The sequence below is a fragment of the Gigantopelta aegis genome, chromosome 4, assembly GCF_016097555.1.
Source record: "Gigantopelta aegis isolate Gae_Host chromosome 4, Gae_host_genome, whole genome shotgun sequence".
Lineage (NCBI taxonomy): Eukaryota > Metazoa > Mollusca > Gastropoda > Neomphalida > Peltospiridae > Gigantopelta > Gigantopelta aegis.
The window spans coordinates 76,452,356-76,472,168 of NC_054702.1; the positions used below are offsets into that span (position 1 = coordinate 76,452,356).

The window sequence follows — 19,813 nt, forward strand, 5'->3', positions numbered from 1 at the left end:
CCTGTTATGAGTACTGCCACCACAACTGTCAAGTTTGTCACTTCATCTAAAACAGAAAAATAATTGTGCCAATTTCACCAAAAAGATGAAAAAGCATGCACAAGTTCAAAATATGGAATAGTCTCAGCCATCATTTTGATCTGTGATGCATATTTAGCAGAAATAGCTTCCAAATGTCTACCATAAAACCTTTTGAACGCCCTCGGGAGTCCTTGAACATCATAACCCTGATGGAACAACTTCTGTGCCAGAATGATAGGCTCAGAAGTTGTAATATGTAGACACACAAGCTGGAGCAGAAGTTATATTGCTTATCATAAAGAGAAAATTGACAATTGGAAAGTTAAAATCATCCCTTTTGTCATACAGCTTAGTTTGGAGACAAGTGTTGCTTTGAATTTCTACATTCTCTGACAAATCTGTATCAGAAAAGTTCCACTGACAAATGTCATAGCCGAGCCAGCATTCATAAAAGGTTCTAAAAAAAAGAAAAAAAAAGCGGCCATGAAATGTAATGTCTCACCTACCATAAACCGATTCAGTGACTAAATTTGTGATGTAACATTCAGGAGGAATCTAGTTAGAGCCAAACATGAAAATTGGAAAAGAAATACTGATATTCATCAAAACGAGACAAAATAACCCCCCCACCCCCAACACACACACAAACCTCACACCCAAAAAGTAAAATAATAAAAAAAAAAATATATAAATACACCATAAAACTACCCTGAACACACACATAGATAAAAAAACACACCAGACACAATATTTCATATCACCATTCATTTTAATACTTTGAAATTAGAAATTAAGCTGTGTTGCATAATTAATAAGGTCACATCCAAACACCTATCACAGCTTCAAATTCATTAAATATTGCTACCTGAATTTCATATGTATTACAGTAAATAATAATAATGATTAAAATCTAGAAATATACTGGTGATGATCTAGGGTTTAAACAAAAAATTCTTATAATTTGTTTCATGACTTTCTTGTTGAAATCTAATAACAAAATTTTAATTGGAAAAAATAAACCAATTAGAACTCTTAACCAAAGACCACTTTGTTTTACATTTTGGGGCCATTTAACAATTACATAATGCTTTGAGGGAGGGATGGGGAGGGGAGGCTATCATGGCATGCTTTAAGAAACGTGGAGAGAGAGTGTCAAGAATTGTGCACCAGTTTCAAAACAGTGTCTTTTTTAATATTCAAAAAGTCAAATGAGCCAGCCATTGCTTTTGTGTTCTTAAAATAATTGATTTTGAAAATGAAGTATTTATTACGAAACGAAAACCAATACAATAATATTGGTTAAGATACATACTTATAACAAGGAAAGCAGGGGGTGAGGTAGCAAGTGTATTGACAACTGTTAAGTAATATTACGGGGGGTGGTGGTCTTACAAAATGTTACATGGCAAACTTTTGCATTATGTGATTGTTGAATGGACACCTATTTGTTCACAGTGTTTCTGTATAAATTTTAATTATAAGGTGGCTATCAATTCATGAAGGACATATTTCATATTCATTGTTGCTTTTCTTTAGAATCCACAATTCTGTTATATACTATATAAAAATCCCCAATTAATGAAATGTTTCAAATTATGTTATATGTACAAGGACTTAAAATATTTTCATATTCAATTACTATTATCTGAAACTTTAATTTAGTTAAAATATTAGTCATAAATTTTCTTTTTAATATCATAAAAGCCCCAATCATTTTGTTTTCAAACAGTCAAAAGACATGTTTTATATTTATGTTACTGATAACAAGGAATAAACAAAAATGCAATGCTAACACAATCTTTTCATTAGACTGACCAATTCTTTTTGATATTTACTACTTATATCATACAGTGAACATTATGTAAAATGTTTTTTATTACTTTACTTTTCAAAGTAATTTTGAAACAGAGTTTATGGTTTATAATTAATTATGTCAAGGCAAGAATGACACTAATACAAATATTCTATTTAATGACACATTCATTCAATTAAATTGGACAATTATTTCTAAAAATGTATTAAAATTACTGGCCATAATGCTTTCTTTCTTGTTATTTTTTTTATTAATAAAATCCTATTCACACACTGGGTAAATAATAAATCTACATTTACTTATTTATTTATATTTATGGCCATTATTATTAATCACTTATCTAATTTACTAATATATTACATATACAGTAGATTTTAAATGTGTTATTCAACATGTTTAAAAAATAAAATATAATGTTCCATATCACAGTCAATTGTTCCTTAAAAAATAATTAAACAATCCAAGGAATACTTATTATGACTTGACATTAGTATCATACATGAAATAACAATACTTATATATATAACTTACCTAGGAATGTTTTTAAGGATGCAAACATTTTATAACCATAGGTTATATGCATGTACATATTTCTAAAATTTGAATGTCAGTCAAGCATAGAGATATGTAAATGTGTACATTAAAGACATTTCTGCCTATAAAATTGCATTATATATGTTTTACTTATAAGTATTATATTACATGAAAAGAGAACATTCCATAATGTGTTTTCTTTAGTTTATTATTTAAAATATATTAATTAAAAATGAAAACATAAATATATAATTTTTTTTAGTAAAAGCTTGTGGTTTTTGGATGTAAAAAAAATGGAGGTTATTTTTATGAAACATAATTGTTTAAATATGTAGTTGTTAAAAAAACAAAGCAACAAAGAAACAACCCCCACACCTCAAAAGCCCCAACGGTTTAACAAACATTTCTCCCTTTTCTATTGGGGGTGTTTAACATTCAGTGCACTTAAACTACTGACAATACTGAACAATTCTGGAAGTTGCTCATTACAAGTGTGTGTAAAACTTTGTATTTGTAAATATTAAGTTAGTTAACCTTTTTAAAATAAACTTGTTCTGAAATCAAACTTGAAGCTTACATGATACTGTGCAAACAATTTAGCCATGTACATGTGTATTACATTACATTTATGAAGGACCAACATATATAGGTTTGACTCAGTACAAATGTACTATCATTTAGTATTGTGGTGTTATACTGGTCAAGTAAATCTAACAATTTAAATTTCATAACAGTACAGGCAAGTGTATAAGAGAGAAGTGAGCAGTCCATGTGTTTACTTATTATAACATAGTAAAATTCGCATTTGAGTTCAAAAAGGTAAAGAAAATGTAATGATTCGTTGAGAATTGGACATCTTCCATAAATAAAAACACCACAAAACACAACTGGAATGCTAATGTAAAAGATCCATAACAAAACTTAAAAGATCTTTCTTAAAAAGCTCAAAGATGGAAAAATAAGATAAATAAAACTTCAATACCTATTATTGCTAATAAAATATACCAATTAAGGGTATACTGATAATAACACAAAGAACTCCTTGGCCAATTTCGTGAATCAGCACCACAGATGTACGACAGTCACCAACATGATGCCAACAGATCTATATTTGTTGTCACTATGCAAAAGTAAACACTCTTCAAATGATTACAGAACTATCTGGGCATTATGCAGATGCAGCCTTCTGGTGCATACATTTTAGGGTTCACCGCATACTAGTACATTGTTCCACTTCATACATTTGAGGTGAGATACTGGATAATTATCTATATTTAGCCAAGGTGACCTAAATTTTGGTTTGTCATGGGAGAAAACTTACATAGAATAGTAAAAATGTTAAAACTAAATAAAAATTAAAAACATGGTAACAAAATATGAAGGTGTGATACTGCAGCAGTCTTCATGATATATGTAGTTATGCCAACACCAGGAATATTCACATTCACAAAGTGAGATAAAAAACATATAGTTAAATGTCCTACCCTTTATATTTGTTTACATAGGCATACACATGATTCTGATCAAAATATATACCATAAATATATGCTTACAATATGCATAAATGGTTTGCATAGTACACATTTATAGATTCAGGTATTACACAATTCAGTATTGTTTCTAAAACATGTAATGTACATATTTTTGTGATCAAATTCCAGTGCAATAAAAATATACTATTTACATTTAGAGTGAATCTATACAATTCAACAAATTCTTAAAAATAAACAATATTTTTTCACATACACACTTAGAGGATATCATTGGATTTGTCGAAACATCAATAGAGTATCATTTAATAAGCATTAGGAATGACAAAATAAATAGATTGTCCATGTTTATATACAGATGCAAGAATAAAAATATAACCCTACATCAAACGCTTCAATATGTGTAGCATTTGATACGGATCTTATAAATATGTGCCGTGCAATATTTAACACAATCATCCTTGTATAAAGCTTCTTATTTGTGTGGGAATAGATCTACTGGTACATTAATGGAAGCAAACAGTGTTCTAACATATATTCCAGAAACGATCACATATGCAAGGTGGGTTTTGAAAATATTCCTTTTTTAAAAAGTTAAGATTAGATAGCTTCTAAAATATTATGGTGTGAAGAACGTATACTTACTTAATCCTCTTTGTGTGCGGTCACACATAAGGTCGAAGAGAGCTTATAGTTTTCCTTAAATTGAAATGGGTGTTTCAAGAAAAACAAAAACAACCCTGGAATATTTCAAAATGTTTCAAAGCTTATTCTATGAATGCAACATTTAAAATGGTCTATCCCCTCCCATCAAATGTTATAATTTCTGGCTCAATGTTAATTTGTTTTCCAATGTTTGAAATGTGTTTTCACATTTAGGCAGTGAATTTATATTTTTATAAAAAGTTATCACTCAATAACTAAAAATAATTTGTCAGTTTATACCAGCTTCAATATATATCAAACTCCAAGACCAAAAACAAAATGTGGTACATATTTACTCCTAACCAACTGTGACTAGAATGCTTTATGTGGTCAATTGCTAACATTAACACTAATTCATGACACAAAAGAACACAAGTTTTGGTAACTAACTTCCACCGTTTGTCAATGATAAATGTTTTGTCTATAAAGAAGATACCTCTTTGCAGTATACTAGTAGTTCTTCAACAGCACATTAAACTGAACTGCCAAGATAGCCTGCCATGTGAAAACCCTCACATAAACCTTCACTAATAGAGAATATACTGTTCCAAACCAATTTGAAACAAAAAAGAAAAGGAAAAAAAAAACGAATTTGGTTTTGTCAACACAAAACCAAAATGGTTATGTATGTCAAGGTCACAATAACACGCTAAATTAAAAACCTATAATTATGGTCGGCCATTAAAAATTGTTGGTAAATCATGCTTTCTTAGGTATAAATATTCCACAATTGCAGGGTTATAAACTTTAAAATAAAAAATATCACCTTAACACAAATGTGACATCACAGGTTATTCCCGTGGACCCTTCATATGTATGTTGATGTAGAACCCGACTGCATGCAGTTTATATGGCAATGAAGTCCTAGATTCTCAAGCTTCATCCACAAGTCTAACCTTAAGTTATATACAATTTAGTCAAATTGGCACTAGCACATATTACATTAATGTTTAAATAACAATGTCACTATATGTGCAACAAATGTTTTCTGATCACTTTGTTTAATATAATTCACAATATACATATCCAAGTAAAATAAGTAAGCATATTTGAAAGTATTGTTTGCATAGTAAAAGAATTTGTAAATTATTAAAATTTAATTTAAATTTTAGTATATACAAAATAAAAAGAGAACACACTCAGCAGTCTTACACCACAAAACATGGACGGAGTCTGGCAAGCATCTAACAAAGTAATTAGATAATAAAATTATATAACTGAAATATCTAAAAAAACTGCCCAACAACTAAAAACCTCTACCAATTATGAATTTTTCAGCTTTACATAAAAAAAAAGTGTAATTTAAAAATAATAATGCAGATAAAATTTCATTGTAAGTTAATACATAACACCAAACCTATGCTGGATATCATAAAAACATCTATATCATACAAAGAAATTGTTCATGTGCAGATTACTTTAAGACGTGAAGAGCAATCTCACACCAGCTAATGATCAAGTGATGTTAGAAGGGCAAGAAAGTTTTGTTTTCACTTATACAACTTTGAAGATGCACCAGAAATGGAATGTCTTTCCATGGCTACCTATCAAGTACCCATTACAGTCATTATGTTATTAGTTCACACAAAGAAATTGTTCATGTGCAGATTACTTTAAGACGTGAAGAGCAATCTCACACCAGCTAATGATCAAGTGATGTTAGAAGGGCAAGAAAGTTTTGTTTTCACTTACACAACTTTGAAGATGCACCAGAAATGGAATGTCTTTCCATGACTACCTATCAAGTACCCATTACAGTCATTATGTTATTAGTTCACACAAACAAGAAGTCCAATCCATTTCTGCAACAAAACAAGAGCCAAATTCAATAGTTATCCAGGCTGAAACTACACTGTTTTGTCAAATGTACCCTCACATTTTTAACTCTGAACTGTCCTCATTAGCACCCTGCTACTCACACTCTGTGTTCGAGTTTTACTAATCTATCTGCACATGTATAATCAAACACAAAACATGGGTATCTCTATTCCACAACTTCTGGCTCAGTATCACAAATACTGGAATGCTTTTATTGGAACAATGTTTCAGTCCGTTAAAAAAACTAAATATCACTGGTCCAATAAAATGGTCATAATATCACAGTCATCTGGCAATGTAACAGTATTAGAAAGGCGAACTACACATATCTTCAGTGTAGAATCAATGGCTAGGTTTGGTTAAATACATGTATTCATGCCATGCATAGAGTTATATTATGATGGTCGCTTCTATGATGACATGTCCTCCCACAAACTCTCACAAACAATATTCAGTCTTGTGATGTCAGTCTAAAACACAAATAAAACAAATGCATTATAATTAAATTATTACAACACCAATCTGCCACATACTCAGAAGGGTATGATCAATTCAAGAACATAAAGACTGACTTTGTTCACTTGAGACTACTTGTGCTGAAATACATTTTTATTATTACCAGCTTTAAATAATATATATGGCCATATCACCAAGTTTATACACTCATTTCAAATACATGCCATAAAACAAAACAGCATACGGTGTCAAAGTAGTTCTATATATTTTGCTAGTCACTATTAATGTCAAATTATGTGATAAAAAAGGTCATTTTACTTTTGTATTTATGAGAAAACTTGAGTCAGTATCTGCATGTAGTTTAAATAAATATAAATTATTAAAAAAGGCAACACTTGAACAACCAGAAAAGTTATCCTTTATTTACCGGATTAATGACTTAATGCTTATCTGTACAATTCTTTTTTTTCTTCTTCTATATTTTGATACCAAATAAGGTACCGGTATGCAAGAATCTTCATGGAATATCAATGTCTTGGAATACATGACCATAATATATACACATGACTATTATGCAGATACCACTTAATAACCAGTTAAAAAGTATGTCAAACCAATCATTAAGAAATTATATTACATATATTATACTAGTAAAACACTTTTAAAAACCTGTCAAAACATGTTCTTAAAATCACCATTAACTATACTATGCTAATTATATATTTTGCAGGTGATCATAAAGTAGATAAAATAAAATGCCAAAGAAAAAATGAAACACACATGCATGTGATAATTACTGTAACAATGTGAAAATATATTTTTCTACTAAAGACACGCACATACAGAGAAAATAAATACAGCCTCAGAATTTCATTTAATGTTGATATATAAATCCCAGGTTAAATAGTGCAAAATCAAGTTATTAACAGACTAAGCTTTCATTAGGTGACATTTATTTTCCCACACATACATCTATTTGTACTTGGTAATTATTCCACCCACCCCCACCCCTGAAAAAAATAAAGAATCTCATCATATTTCTTTATCCACTCAGAGACCCAACCGATCCGACAAGAATAAATACAATCTGTATTAGGAAAATGCATGACACCAAATTAACAAGTCTTGCATGAAAAGTAGCCAAAGCTCTCACGTTTTGTAGTGATTACTAGAAGAGAATATATGCTGTCTAGCAAAGCTACATATCACAGTACTGCTTTAAAACTACAAGTAACTTTATTAGAAAGCTACTTTTTATCAAAATGGTAGCACCAGTACACTATTAAACATTGTTTTATCTAAATCAGTTCAGGTGATTAAAACACGACTAATCAGAACCAGTTTTTTTTTAAAACAATTTATTTATTTTAGTTATTATTCTTACCTTCACCTTTCTTAAGGTGTGTCTTTCCTGTATGTATATCATACTTCAAACTTTTATAAAAATTAAATGTCAGAGCACCATCATCATCTGCAATTGCAGTCCTGTGGAATTGAATAAACACTAATCTCAAAACAAACATACTCAAGTGAAAAGTGAAAATAATGTCAACTACCAAACAGCTATTATAAACATGCAAAGATAATTGTGGTGCTAGAAAGTAAAATAGTAATATCATAACAACTGGCAGTACAAACGTCTGTCATGTAAGTAAGTTGTATTACATGCAAATAATAAAAAATATGGCAATTGTCAGATTGGAAAATTAAATTTTCTCTCCGTTTACATCTAACAAAAATCCCATTTCTGCTTTTTATCTTTCACCATTTTATATTTGAAAGGCCAGCTTAATTGTTGTAAAAACACCACTTTAAGTGTACAATTTAGCCTCTATAAAAAACACACTGATTAGAAAATGATATCTTCTAGAAAATCCATATACTTCACAGCATCCACGGGTGTGTGTGTTTGTGTGGTTGAAGCCCCCTACTCTAAGCTACATGTACACTAGCCAAGTTAAGTACAATGTTCCATGACAGATGTCAGAGAATAGTGAAAGGGTAAAGCAACAGATAGTGGCTATGTATTTAGAACCGACACCCCAAATAACAAGCAAATAACAAATTGGATGCAGCAAAAATATGCATATACCAACAAAAAAAAAAAGAACTCATAATAAAATCTAAAATGTGTCCAGTTATATTATAAACTAATAACATGAGACAGTTCTTCTGAGGTCTTTGACGTATCAGTGTTGTGAATATTATTTTATTTTTAAATTATGCATAATATAACAAATTGCGAAGAAGAAAAACAAACACATGTTCTAATGAACTATGAAACACTGCTGTAACAAAAATAAAGAAGTTCCAGATATTTCAAAATGAAGAAGAAAGTTCCAATAATTTTTACCGTGCCAATCTATGAGAAGTCATTGGTTTCTTTCCTGCAGGTCTCAAAGGTGGCTTTGGATTGAAAGTGATATCAGTGCTGTCAACTGTCATTTCTGTGGTGCGCTGAGCTGCATGGGCTTGTGCCACCATGGCCTGGTGCTTGGCTTTGCTCTGCTCCAGCAGCTGTTTGCTCTGTTCCATCAGCCGCTGCTGTTTGGCCGCTGTCTGCTGAGTCAGCTGGTACTGTCGAGAGACCAGCGATGATGACTGGTGGTTCTGTGAGTTGTGCCACTGTGCGCCTGACTCATCAATGAAGTTATTGAAAGTCAAATTAGCATTCTGTAGATTGACATTAGTGTGTGGACGGGATCTTCTGCTATTGCCCTGTGGAGGCAGACTAGTGGGTCCTGTTGAGGCTGATATATGACTGGAAGCTGAAGATGGCCGTGACCTTGTCATGTGCTCTTCCATAGAAATATATTTATGAACAGGTTCTGTGGACTTCAGACTCTCTGAATAATGATGGCTACCACCCCGAGCTCCTGTATTTTGTTTGGTGGTCATCAGAGAATTGTTGGCAGTATCTCCTACCATTTGAAGCCTGCTAGTAGTAGTAGTAGTAGTAGATCTGATTTGGGCAGAATGGCTTTGTGGTTGCGTACTTTGTTCTGGCAAAACGCTGGTTCCATTCAGTGCTGCATACTGCCGGGCTTGCTGGCGTAATGAAAGACGCTGAAGTGCATCGTGTATTGCCTGTTCGTTGTAAGTATCTGAAAAATTTAATTAAAAAAAAACTTTGAATATTTAAGTTGAAATAATTCCACAAATGTCTTTTATTTATGATCAAGTTATCACTATCAAACAGTGTAAAATATACAGGGTTCATAGCCTTAAAGACCAAACATATTCAAAGACTTTAAAAGACTTTTACCTGCATTTTTCAAAGACTTTCAAAGACTTTTACACAGCAGTCAAAGACAATAGAATGCAATAAAAATACCAAATCAGTTCATTTATGTTACTGTCGATGGCAAAAAGTTTAGCTTTTTTACATGCATCATAACAGATTAAAACTTGTAACTGGAAAAATATCAAGTGCATGCAACTGTAAAAGTTATCAACATTGCTTTGGCAATGACTTGTGAGAATTTAAAGACTTTTATTACAATTAAAAGACTTTCAAAGATCTAAAAATAATTTTACTGAATTCAAAGACTTTCAAGGAATTTAAAGACCACTACAAACCCTGCATTTATGATGTTCTTGAAATAAATTCAGAAAAAACCCATGATAATATAGACAAAAAAAGGAAAAAAAAAAAGAGTTGAATTCAAGTTTCCTGCAATTTAAAACAAATATTAAAAATTTGAAGTTTTATGTTAAAAGTTTGATTATTTTATTTTAAAATAGTATATTAGTTAGGGGCCATTCAAATATTATGTAACGCTTAGGGGTGGGGGGGGTTTGTAAGTCCAAGCGTTGTGGCGTTACAAGGGGTGGGGTGTGTGTGTATTGAACAGCATTACGTAACACAATTTCGTTTTCTGTTAAACATGCCATGCCATAACAATAATATATAATGTAGCTTTTTTGAGGTAAATGTAAACCCCCAATTTTTCTTTGTCAACAAGGATGGTGATCAATTAAAATGGCACAAGTGAAAACCCGCGTTTTGTTTTTTTCCATTGTACAGCAATACGTCACTTTAATGATGTCATCGTAGTACACATGGGTATATATAAACATTGCCACGTTGCATTGTCTGTGTGTATCTCCGAGCGTTACGTAATATTTTGGGGGTGTATGGTATAGCATTACGGGCGTTACAAGGGGGTAGGTGGGTGTCTAATTTTGACAAAAATAGCATTATGTAATGTCTGAACGGCCCCTTAATAGAATATCTTTCACTCTATAACAGAGTATTATTAAAGATACCTCAAACTAAAAATGAGTTTTGAATGGTTAGAACAAAATACACATAACATTTATGAGACAATTTACCATTAAATGAGACCGTGAACCAGTGAAGGTTAACTCAAAAACAGTACAAGAGTACAATGTGAAAGACTTACTACATTACAACAAATTACCTTAAAGAAAGAGATATACCGGTAATCATATATACAAAAAACACAAAATGTTAGTATTAGTAAGGCCAACCATATAAATACTGATTACCATCATCCAACTGATTCATAAAAATAACCCAGACTCACTTTTTATTTCAATCATAATTTCTTCTTTCATATTTTTTCTTCCTTTTTTCAATATAATATAAAAAAAGATTGAATAAAAAAAATTAAAAAAATTATTGCCTTCAAAAATATTAGTTTGGCCTACAGTAAATCAACATATGGTTACTTTAAGGTATGGCCTTTACATGTTAGTATTTATTCCACATTTATGGCAAAGTTGATGTTTGTTACAACAAATTTAATGTACAAACATAAGTGCAATTATGACCAAAAATATTATAAGGGACTGTTCACAAAGATCAATATTTTCCACACTACCGACACTACATATGAGTGTTAATTCCCACTTTTACATGTGCTTTAGGCAAAAGACAAATGTAAAAGATGATGGGGAGGGCCATGGTCCCCCTGGCTATACCAGTGTTAAAGGATATTAAACAAGCTTCCATCTCTTATCATGCTTGTGTCCTGAGTGAAATAATCTTCAGTTGTTACTAGCTTTAGTGAATGCCAATGAAATTTATTCCATGAGGGATATAAAGATAATATGCAATAGTAGTGAGTTTAATATTCTATAAAATGTATTACCCATAATTGATTTTAATTTATATCTTAACTCATTTGACTGACCTTCCACTAAGGTCATAGTGCACTAATCGTAGGACATTGAGGTGTTATGTCCCACTTGATGTCTTAGTGGTACGTAACACTGAACCAAGATATCTTTAAATATATGGGTAATAATATGATTTATATGCTCATGAAAATATTAGTAATTGTGAACCTCTAGGCAAAATTGACAAATATGAAAATTGTGAGAATGATAGTTTCATTTGTACGTCACTCCCACAAGTCTAATTTTGCATTACCAATTTTTTGTTTGCGCATCAGATTTAAAACATCATTTACATAGTCATGATGGGTAATGCAAAAACAAAAACTGTTACCTAAATTTTTCTTTTATTTGTAACCCATAAATGATTAATGCAAATTTTCAATTCTCTGAGGCCTGCATAAAAATTATTAACAACTTAATGCAAAATTTACAAATAAAATAGGCATTTTTAACCACTACCAAAAATATATAGTATTTAAAATGATACATTTAAAAGAAAGCATTTCACAGAAAACTATTAAATATCAAACTTACAGTATTAAGCATACTATCATGTTATCCCCCGTTATTAAGCTTGAAGGACAATTTAAATCTGCAATAAGTATAACCAGGGTAAGGCACATTATCTATCTAGATACTATGTAAAACAACAAAGTTTACTATCTGGGTTAAATCCGCACACAGGTGATAATAGCTTTACATACCAACTGTGGGCTCTTGTGTAATGTATGTAGAGGCAGTAGATGGACGAGAAAATGTTGATGTTCCTCTACTATTCAAAGAATTTGCACCTGTCAGAAAGTAATTTCCTGTTAACAGCTTTATACAACCTGTACCTTGTTACATATTACCTACTATGTATGTTATGCAAAAACTAAATATGGGCAAAGTTTTTTCTTGAATAAAATGGAACTGAAATGCAACAAGCAACACAAAACAAAAATGGTATTTTAAATCAAACAAGACAAAATTTTATCAGATATTTTTCGACCCCCCCCCCCCAAAACACAGAGAGACGAAATAGGTTTAGTAAAATATGTCTTGGCAAGCATTTTTGAATACTATTAATTTGCAAGCTTATATTATTTAACAACAAAACTGATATTTAATGAAAAAGAGAATCTATAAATCAATATTCAAGAAAATTATACAACTTAAAAATTAGTTTGTTAAAATTGAATGCTTGCTTTTTGAAATAATTTCATTTACATGAAAACATAAATTAACTTGGTAAGTCATGCCATTTCAACCTTAAATCGAATCAAATATCTTTTAAGCAAGGTTAAACAACAAACGGTGGTGTAAGGTGCCGAATTCATCCTCAAACCACACTTGCATGCACAACAAATGAACAAAAAACTAATCCATATTTAGCATCAAAATTATTAATAAGTAAAATAAATTTTCCAAAAAAACAGAAACTAATAAAAAATGCTTTGATGCTTCTAAACTATTAAAGGAAAAAAACAAATGCAAGTATCTAGAATATGAAGACTGAAATGTCTTCATTTATTAGCAGACTAATCTAAATAAAGCTAACACAAACATAATGTAATTAAAAATTCAAGACAAGCTGAACGGATTGAAGCAAAAATTGAAACGATGTACTACCTGTCCTCTGCGGCGTCGCAGACTGCGGGCGAACCAGTCTCTTGCTGTATATGGTCACAGCACTGGCATAAGAGGAAGATGGCGTATAAAAGGAAGAGGTATGCTGCTGCTGCTGCTGATTGCGCACGCCTGTACTGTCATGCCTAATGTCAGTGTGAGAAGCACTGCGCACTATCAGAGAGAAAAACGTTTTAGTACTTTTTAACAGACATTACAATTAAAGTCTAAACCTAAAAGCAAATGTTTTGGTAGTTTAAATAAATGTTACACTGGATAATGTCATCCTAATATTATGTGTTAATACCCTTGATATATGTAACCACAAATATAAATTACTGATCTAACTGTACAAATATGTCAGTTAAAATGTACTTCTTGAATTAAGGCAGCCCAGTGAAGAAAACAATATCTAAGAGAAATGTTTTCAAGCCTTTAGCTGTAGTATTTAAAAATACCACCCTCCCCAACCCCCCCAAAAAAAGAACGAAAAAAGCCAAAACAAAACAAACCCCAACTTATTGCATAATGACAGTTATTGAACTCCATTCCAGTGCTAAACATGTTATTATTGTTAATACAAGACTAAAACAAAAGTGTTTCTAATTATTGTTACAGAGGATCAGTTATAGGAGTTAAGACTACATTCTTAGTTATGATCTAAACAGTGAAAGTTTGTTTTGTTTATTGACACCACTAGAGCACATTGATTAATTAATCATTGGCTATTGGATGTGAAACGTTTGGTAATTGTGACACTTTGTCATCAGAGGAAAAATGTAGCTAATGCAGAAAGGGATCTGTTAAATGCACTTTTCCACAGACAGGAATGCACATACCACGGCCTTTGACCAGTTATGGTGCACTGGTAGGAAAGATAAAAAAAAAAAAAATTAGTTGAATGGATCCACCGAGGTGGTTCGATCCTGTGACACAAACACCTCAAGTGGGCACTCAACCGACTGAGCTAAATCCCACCCCTGATCTAAACAGATGATATCCTTCAAATTATGTTTGTTGGAAAAAAGAAAAGAAAAGTTAACATGAATGCAAAATTAAGTAAAGATTATGCCTTTCTAATTATTAGTACACTTAACATTATTATAAATATTGTTATGTTAGCTATTTCAGGCATTTATACAGGATTGGGAAAATTAGAGCTAGTAAATCATATTGGAGATATTTTTTCAGGCCACTGAATGATTCAGTACACCACTGTTAATAAATTAATTTATTAGAACATACAGTGTTCGAAATAAGCACTTGTCCGTTTGTCCAGACAAGTGAAAATGTATTCGGACAAGCAAAATGTGCCTCGGTGATTGTCCAGTGAACAAGGACAAAATGTCAGTGCAGTTTAATTTTGGAGCAATCACAAACATCATCCTGGTACTTGAATAAAACAAACCATTTATTTGGACAAGTGAAAATATTGACGGACAAATATATTTTTAGGTGCATTTGTCTGGTGGACTAGTAAAAAAAAAAATCTGTTTGTTTCTATCACTGACATACATAATTAAATATATATATATATTGGGAATTTTTGGAAAAGAATTGGGAATTTCAGTGCCACTTTCTTTTGACATGAAACAAAGTTAGGTGGAATGACTATGACTAAGAATGTCCAGCCAATACAATTAAAACATTAAAATCAGACACATTAATTATTACAAAACACAACTGGGAACAAATGTGCATTGAACACAAAGTGACAAGAAGCTAGTGAAAATGTGTTCATCATTTGTTTCATTTGTTAATGATCACTATGTTTTGTTAGACTGAAATATTGGCATCAAACCACATTAAGTATTAATAGTGTACTAAAATTAAAATCTATTGTTTTAAAAAAAAGTACTGAATAAAATGAAGTGATCAGGGTAACTAAGACTGCCAATAGAGACACACCACCACCATGCCTTCTGCCATCAGAGTTAACATTAATCTACCTCTAGGTACATCATCCCAGGTGGTTATCCCATCAGTACTGTCTTTACGTTTCAACAGAGAGCTATCCGACCTGGTTCCCAGCATGCTCATGCCAGCAGTTCCTTGACTGCCACCAAGGGGAGACTTTGAATTACTTCCCAGGAAAATGCTAGCAGATTTATTCAGCTTTGTATAAGTAGTGAGGACCTCTTCCAGTTCTCCTTCACTAAAAAAGATAAAAAAATAAAATAAAGCAAATTAAAAATAAACAGCACAGCACTAGATAATGTGGTTTTGGGACGCTTTTTTAATTAAAAGTTTGTTTGCTTAATAGCTAAAATTAATTCAAGTAGTAATATCTGAATAGGATAGGAATATATAATTGAAAACCCCCACATATATAATTTAAAAACAGAAGACGTTTGAACAGAGTTTGACAGAGTTTAACATAAATGATTCATGTATCTTCTGTATATATTTAAGTATGAATGACTTTGCACAAGAGATATTTCTTATAGTGTGTCAATCAGTTCCATCAGTCCACTCAGAAACTATCCTGTTCAATTCTTGAAACAATGATGCTTATGCAAGTTACACAGAACAAAAACCATGCCAAATATTCACCGAGAACATAACGCTACCTTGCAGTGTTGACAAATCGTTCAAACTTATATTCATTCAGGCATTCTGAACTTTCACTTTTTGGAATTTGTCTCTTGTCAAACTTTCTACGTGTTCTCAGTTGTTCAGTTTCCTGAAAAGATAACAGATCTTAGTTATTTTTAACATAATAAAAATAATTTAAAAAAAAAAAGGACCAAATTCTTACACTTAATTTTGAAACTACACAGCTTTAAATGACTCCAAAAAATGGCAAAAAATAACAGATGTCATTACAAAAATGACTATTACATTTTTAAAGGTTAAGAAAAGATAATCTTTACAACATATTTACATTTAATAAGTTGGTGAATGTGAAAGAAATTACACAAGTCACATTCAAAGACAAGAGTAATAAGAAAATTATACGTTTTCTAAAAAGAAATACTGCTGAAGGTATCATTAAAAAGAACCACACTTGAGGTTACCTGATAAAATAAAACTGAAATAATGAACAGATTCAAAATATGATACAATATAAATATTAACAAATTTATGCATGTTTTTTTGTTAATTTTTGTTTATTATTATTAAAAAACAGCAACAGATTAAAGAATAAGCATACCTTGTTATAAATATGAACAAAATCTCCCAGCTGCTTGGCAAGAATTCGCCGTCTGTCTGCCAGAACAAGTTTTCGACTTGGAACAATTACTTTGAAGGGCTGTTGAAGATTCACTGCTGCCCTTTTCAGAAACCTCAGCACCAAGTCCTTTAAGGAAATAACTTAAATATGAGTTAAGCATGCAAACAACAAGTAGAATTAAAATACTGATCAATTACAAACATCTACAAACATCTGCAAATATCAATAAATATCAATAAATATCAATGAAAACATTGAAAACTTTTGTAAATAAATATTTAGTTTTTTCGTTACTACTCATGCTCCACTAAGAGGTTATAGGATCAATCCCTTTAATACACCTGTTTTAATGTTTTTTAAATTCCATTTAGTCCATAGACCCTATTGATTAACATCATTTAACAAAGGTTCCATCTTTTACATGTCTTTATAGAATACATTATTGTACAAAATAATAAAAACTACAACACACCATTTGTTCATTTAATGCTTCTGTATCTTCTTGTGTCATTGGACCAAGATTAGACATCAGGCGATACTGGACTCGAATAAGGTACATAGCAAATGCTGACCGAGCTTGAATTTTACTAAAATTAAAAGAAATATTGTATTACTACAAATTCATGATCACTAAAACAAAACAAGAGGTTACTGACTGTTATGATTTTGCTGACTGTTATGGTTCTAAATATAACACACAAATATACCTTTGTTATTAAAGTTTGTTCCACAAATGATAACAATTCAAGTAGGACAGTGCCATCTGTGATTTCATCAACTCCCGATTTTTTTAACAATTAGATCTTTTGACAATAACATGTTGCCTGAACGATTAATAAACAATAGACATAATTATATATGGTCAGTTTGATCTTTTTCACATTTTTAACTATGTATTTTGCCATTATAGTGAATTTATCATGAGTTTTCTCCCTTGCCATAATGGCGTAAGAAAAAAAAATTGCCTAATAATTAGGTCTCACTACACAGATGTCATCTGCCATTGAAACCCATGTTAAATTGCCCAACTTCAAACGAAGATTGCAAATAGAACGGGTTCTTGTTGGCATTAACAACATACACCATTGCGAACATACATTATATAAGCATTTATTTTCACTCCAAAATTGAGAACATTTCCGTCTCAGTTTTTTGCTATATGACCACATCTGGCTGTAGTACCGGTCCGAACAGGTGGTTCATTAACCGATTCACTCCGGCTGTCACTTGCGCTATATACCAATGTCCCAAAAGGTCGATGCACAATATTACAAAATAACATGGACAAAATACAGCCAGAAGGCTTACCATTAAACATACATATTGTTTTAATTCTTCACCATTTTCTAGAAGTCAATATGTGAACCATAACATGTGTCACAATTAGGAACTATAGTGGACCGTGATCAATCAACCCTCAACCGGAAGTGATCTGTGTAGTGAGACCTTATTATAATATTGTAATTATAACAGAAGACATAACAGCATCTAAATAATGTTTTTTAAAGTTTGGTTTCTTTAACTATTTATTAATCATTGGCTATTGGATGTCAAACATTTGGTAATTCTGAGAAGCAAGGGCTCTTTTATATGCCCATCCCACAGACAGGACAACATATTCCACGGCCTTTGTTATACCAATTGTGATGCACTGACTGGAATAAGAAATAGCCCAATGTGCCCATTACCGTGCATTAGGCGAGCACTTTATTTCTGGGCTACCCGCCACCTTCTAAATAATTAATGCATTGCAAGTATTAAACATCAACAAATACATAAACAATACATGTGTATAACATTGATGTATTTTTGTTGCAGACAAGTTTTGTGGTAAAGCGGTCTCACTTTATATGCAGGAACATGTCAATTTACATAGCAAGGATACATCATAATAACTAAAACAAAGAAGAATCTGTTTTATTTCAAGATAAAATCAGATTATTTATCTCACCTTAATGTTTCACCCTTCTTCAGTAAATTTACAACATCGTATTGTGGTTTTGTCAGAACAGGTTCGGGAGGAGGAAGCTCAATCTTGGACTCCCAGGTATGTTTTGAATTAGCCGATGGCTCTGGCCGTCCGCGTTCGTTGTCCTCGACGTAAACCGACTTCGTTTTGTCCTCCTCGGTCAGCAGTGCAGGCAGAGAGGTAGTGGCAACTAGTGGCTCTATGTGGGGTGGTGGTACATCTGGTTCAACTTCCACAATGATTTTCTTTTCTGTTTCTTTAATGTTGAACTCGGGTTCTTTGTTAAAAGTCTGCGTCTCCAGTGACTGTGATTCCACGGGAGATGTCTGTGTCTCTGTGGCAGGTGTGGAGTCTTCCTCACACTGCTGCTCACTGTAGTCATCTGCTTCCTCTACAACACCCTGCACTAGTTTGCTTTTCGTATCTACATAATGAAAAATAGTTTTGTCTTTTTATTTTAAGTCATACTTATAATTTATCACGCCAATGGTTTTTTTGGGGTTTTTCAGGTTAATATCAAGTTCATGTTTTGTGATACCTTATCTGTAATTGAGTTATAAGAATATTTACATGACTGCCTATTCAAAGGAAATGTAGATGTGTTTTCCATTTTTTTTAAAGCTAAGAGCAAGCAGTCTTAACGAAGTACACTGTGTACACTTACTTGAATCCATTAGCTGTCTTCACTATTAAAGAAACTTATTCAATTAATAAGGTCTACAAACATTTTCAGATAACCCAAATACCTCTCTTTGCTGCTGTTTTTTTTTTCAAGTGACTCCTGTTTTTCCTCTTTCTGTGACCCAGTCGTCTCTCATACTGGCGGGTTCTCAGAATGGCTTGAGCATAAGCTTCCACATTTTTCTGTAATAATTTTTTTTATAAATATGGATAACACCATTGTATTTAATTTTTAACACTCAGTGTAATGTATTGAGAGATAAAAATAATCCAACATTTTTATACGAAACCCCAACCATTCTCAAACGTTTACCTGTAATGAATTAAAAACTATTACAAATCACACCACAAACACCTCAACAATCCACGTTAAAAAAGTAAACAGTTGTCAGTGATAA

At 31.8% G+C, this 19,813-nt stretch overlaps 1 protein-coding gene across 1 annotated transcript in view; it reads right to left on the minus strand.

Moving 5' to 3' along the window:
- Positions 1–7,163: 7,163 nt before the first annotated feature.
- The window catches only part of LOC121369993 (tubulin polyglutamylase TTLL5-like), a 38,670-nt gene continuing 26,020 nt past the window's right edge, over positions 7,164–19,813 (minus strand). The window contains exons 22-31 of the mRNA XM_041495075.1: positions 19,481–19,598; positions 18,717–19,158; positions 17,238–17,352; positions 16,745–16,891; positions 16,161–16,273; positions 15,540–15,745; positions 13,594–13,764; positions 12,687–12,773; positions 9,191–9,941; positions 7,164–8,322 (exon numbers count right to left, since the gene is read on the minus strand). Of these exons, the coding sequence (XP_041351009.1) occupies positions 8,205–8,322; positions 9,191–9,941; positions 12,687–12,773; positions 13,594–13,764; positions 15,540–15,745; positions 16,161–16,273; positions 16,745–16,891; positions 17,238–17,352; positions 18,717–19,158; positions 19,481–19,598 (2,268 nt within the window). The 3' untranslated portion in view covers positions 7,164–8,204. The remainder of the gene's footprint in view (positions 8,323–9,190; positions 9,942–12,686; positions 12,774–13,593; positions 13,765–15,539; positions 15,746–16,160; positions 16,274–16,744; positions 16,892–17,237; positions 17,353–18,716; positions 19,159–19,480; positions 19,599–19,813) is intronic.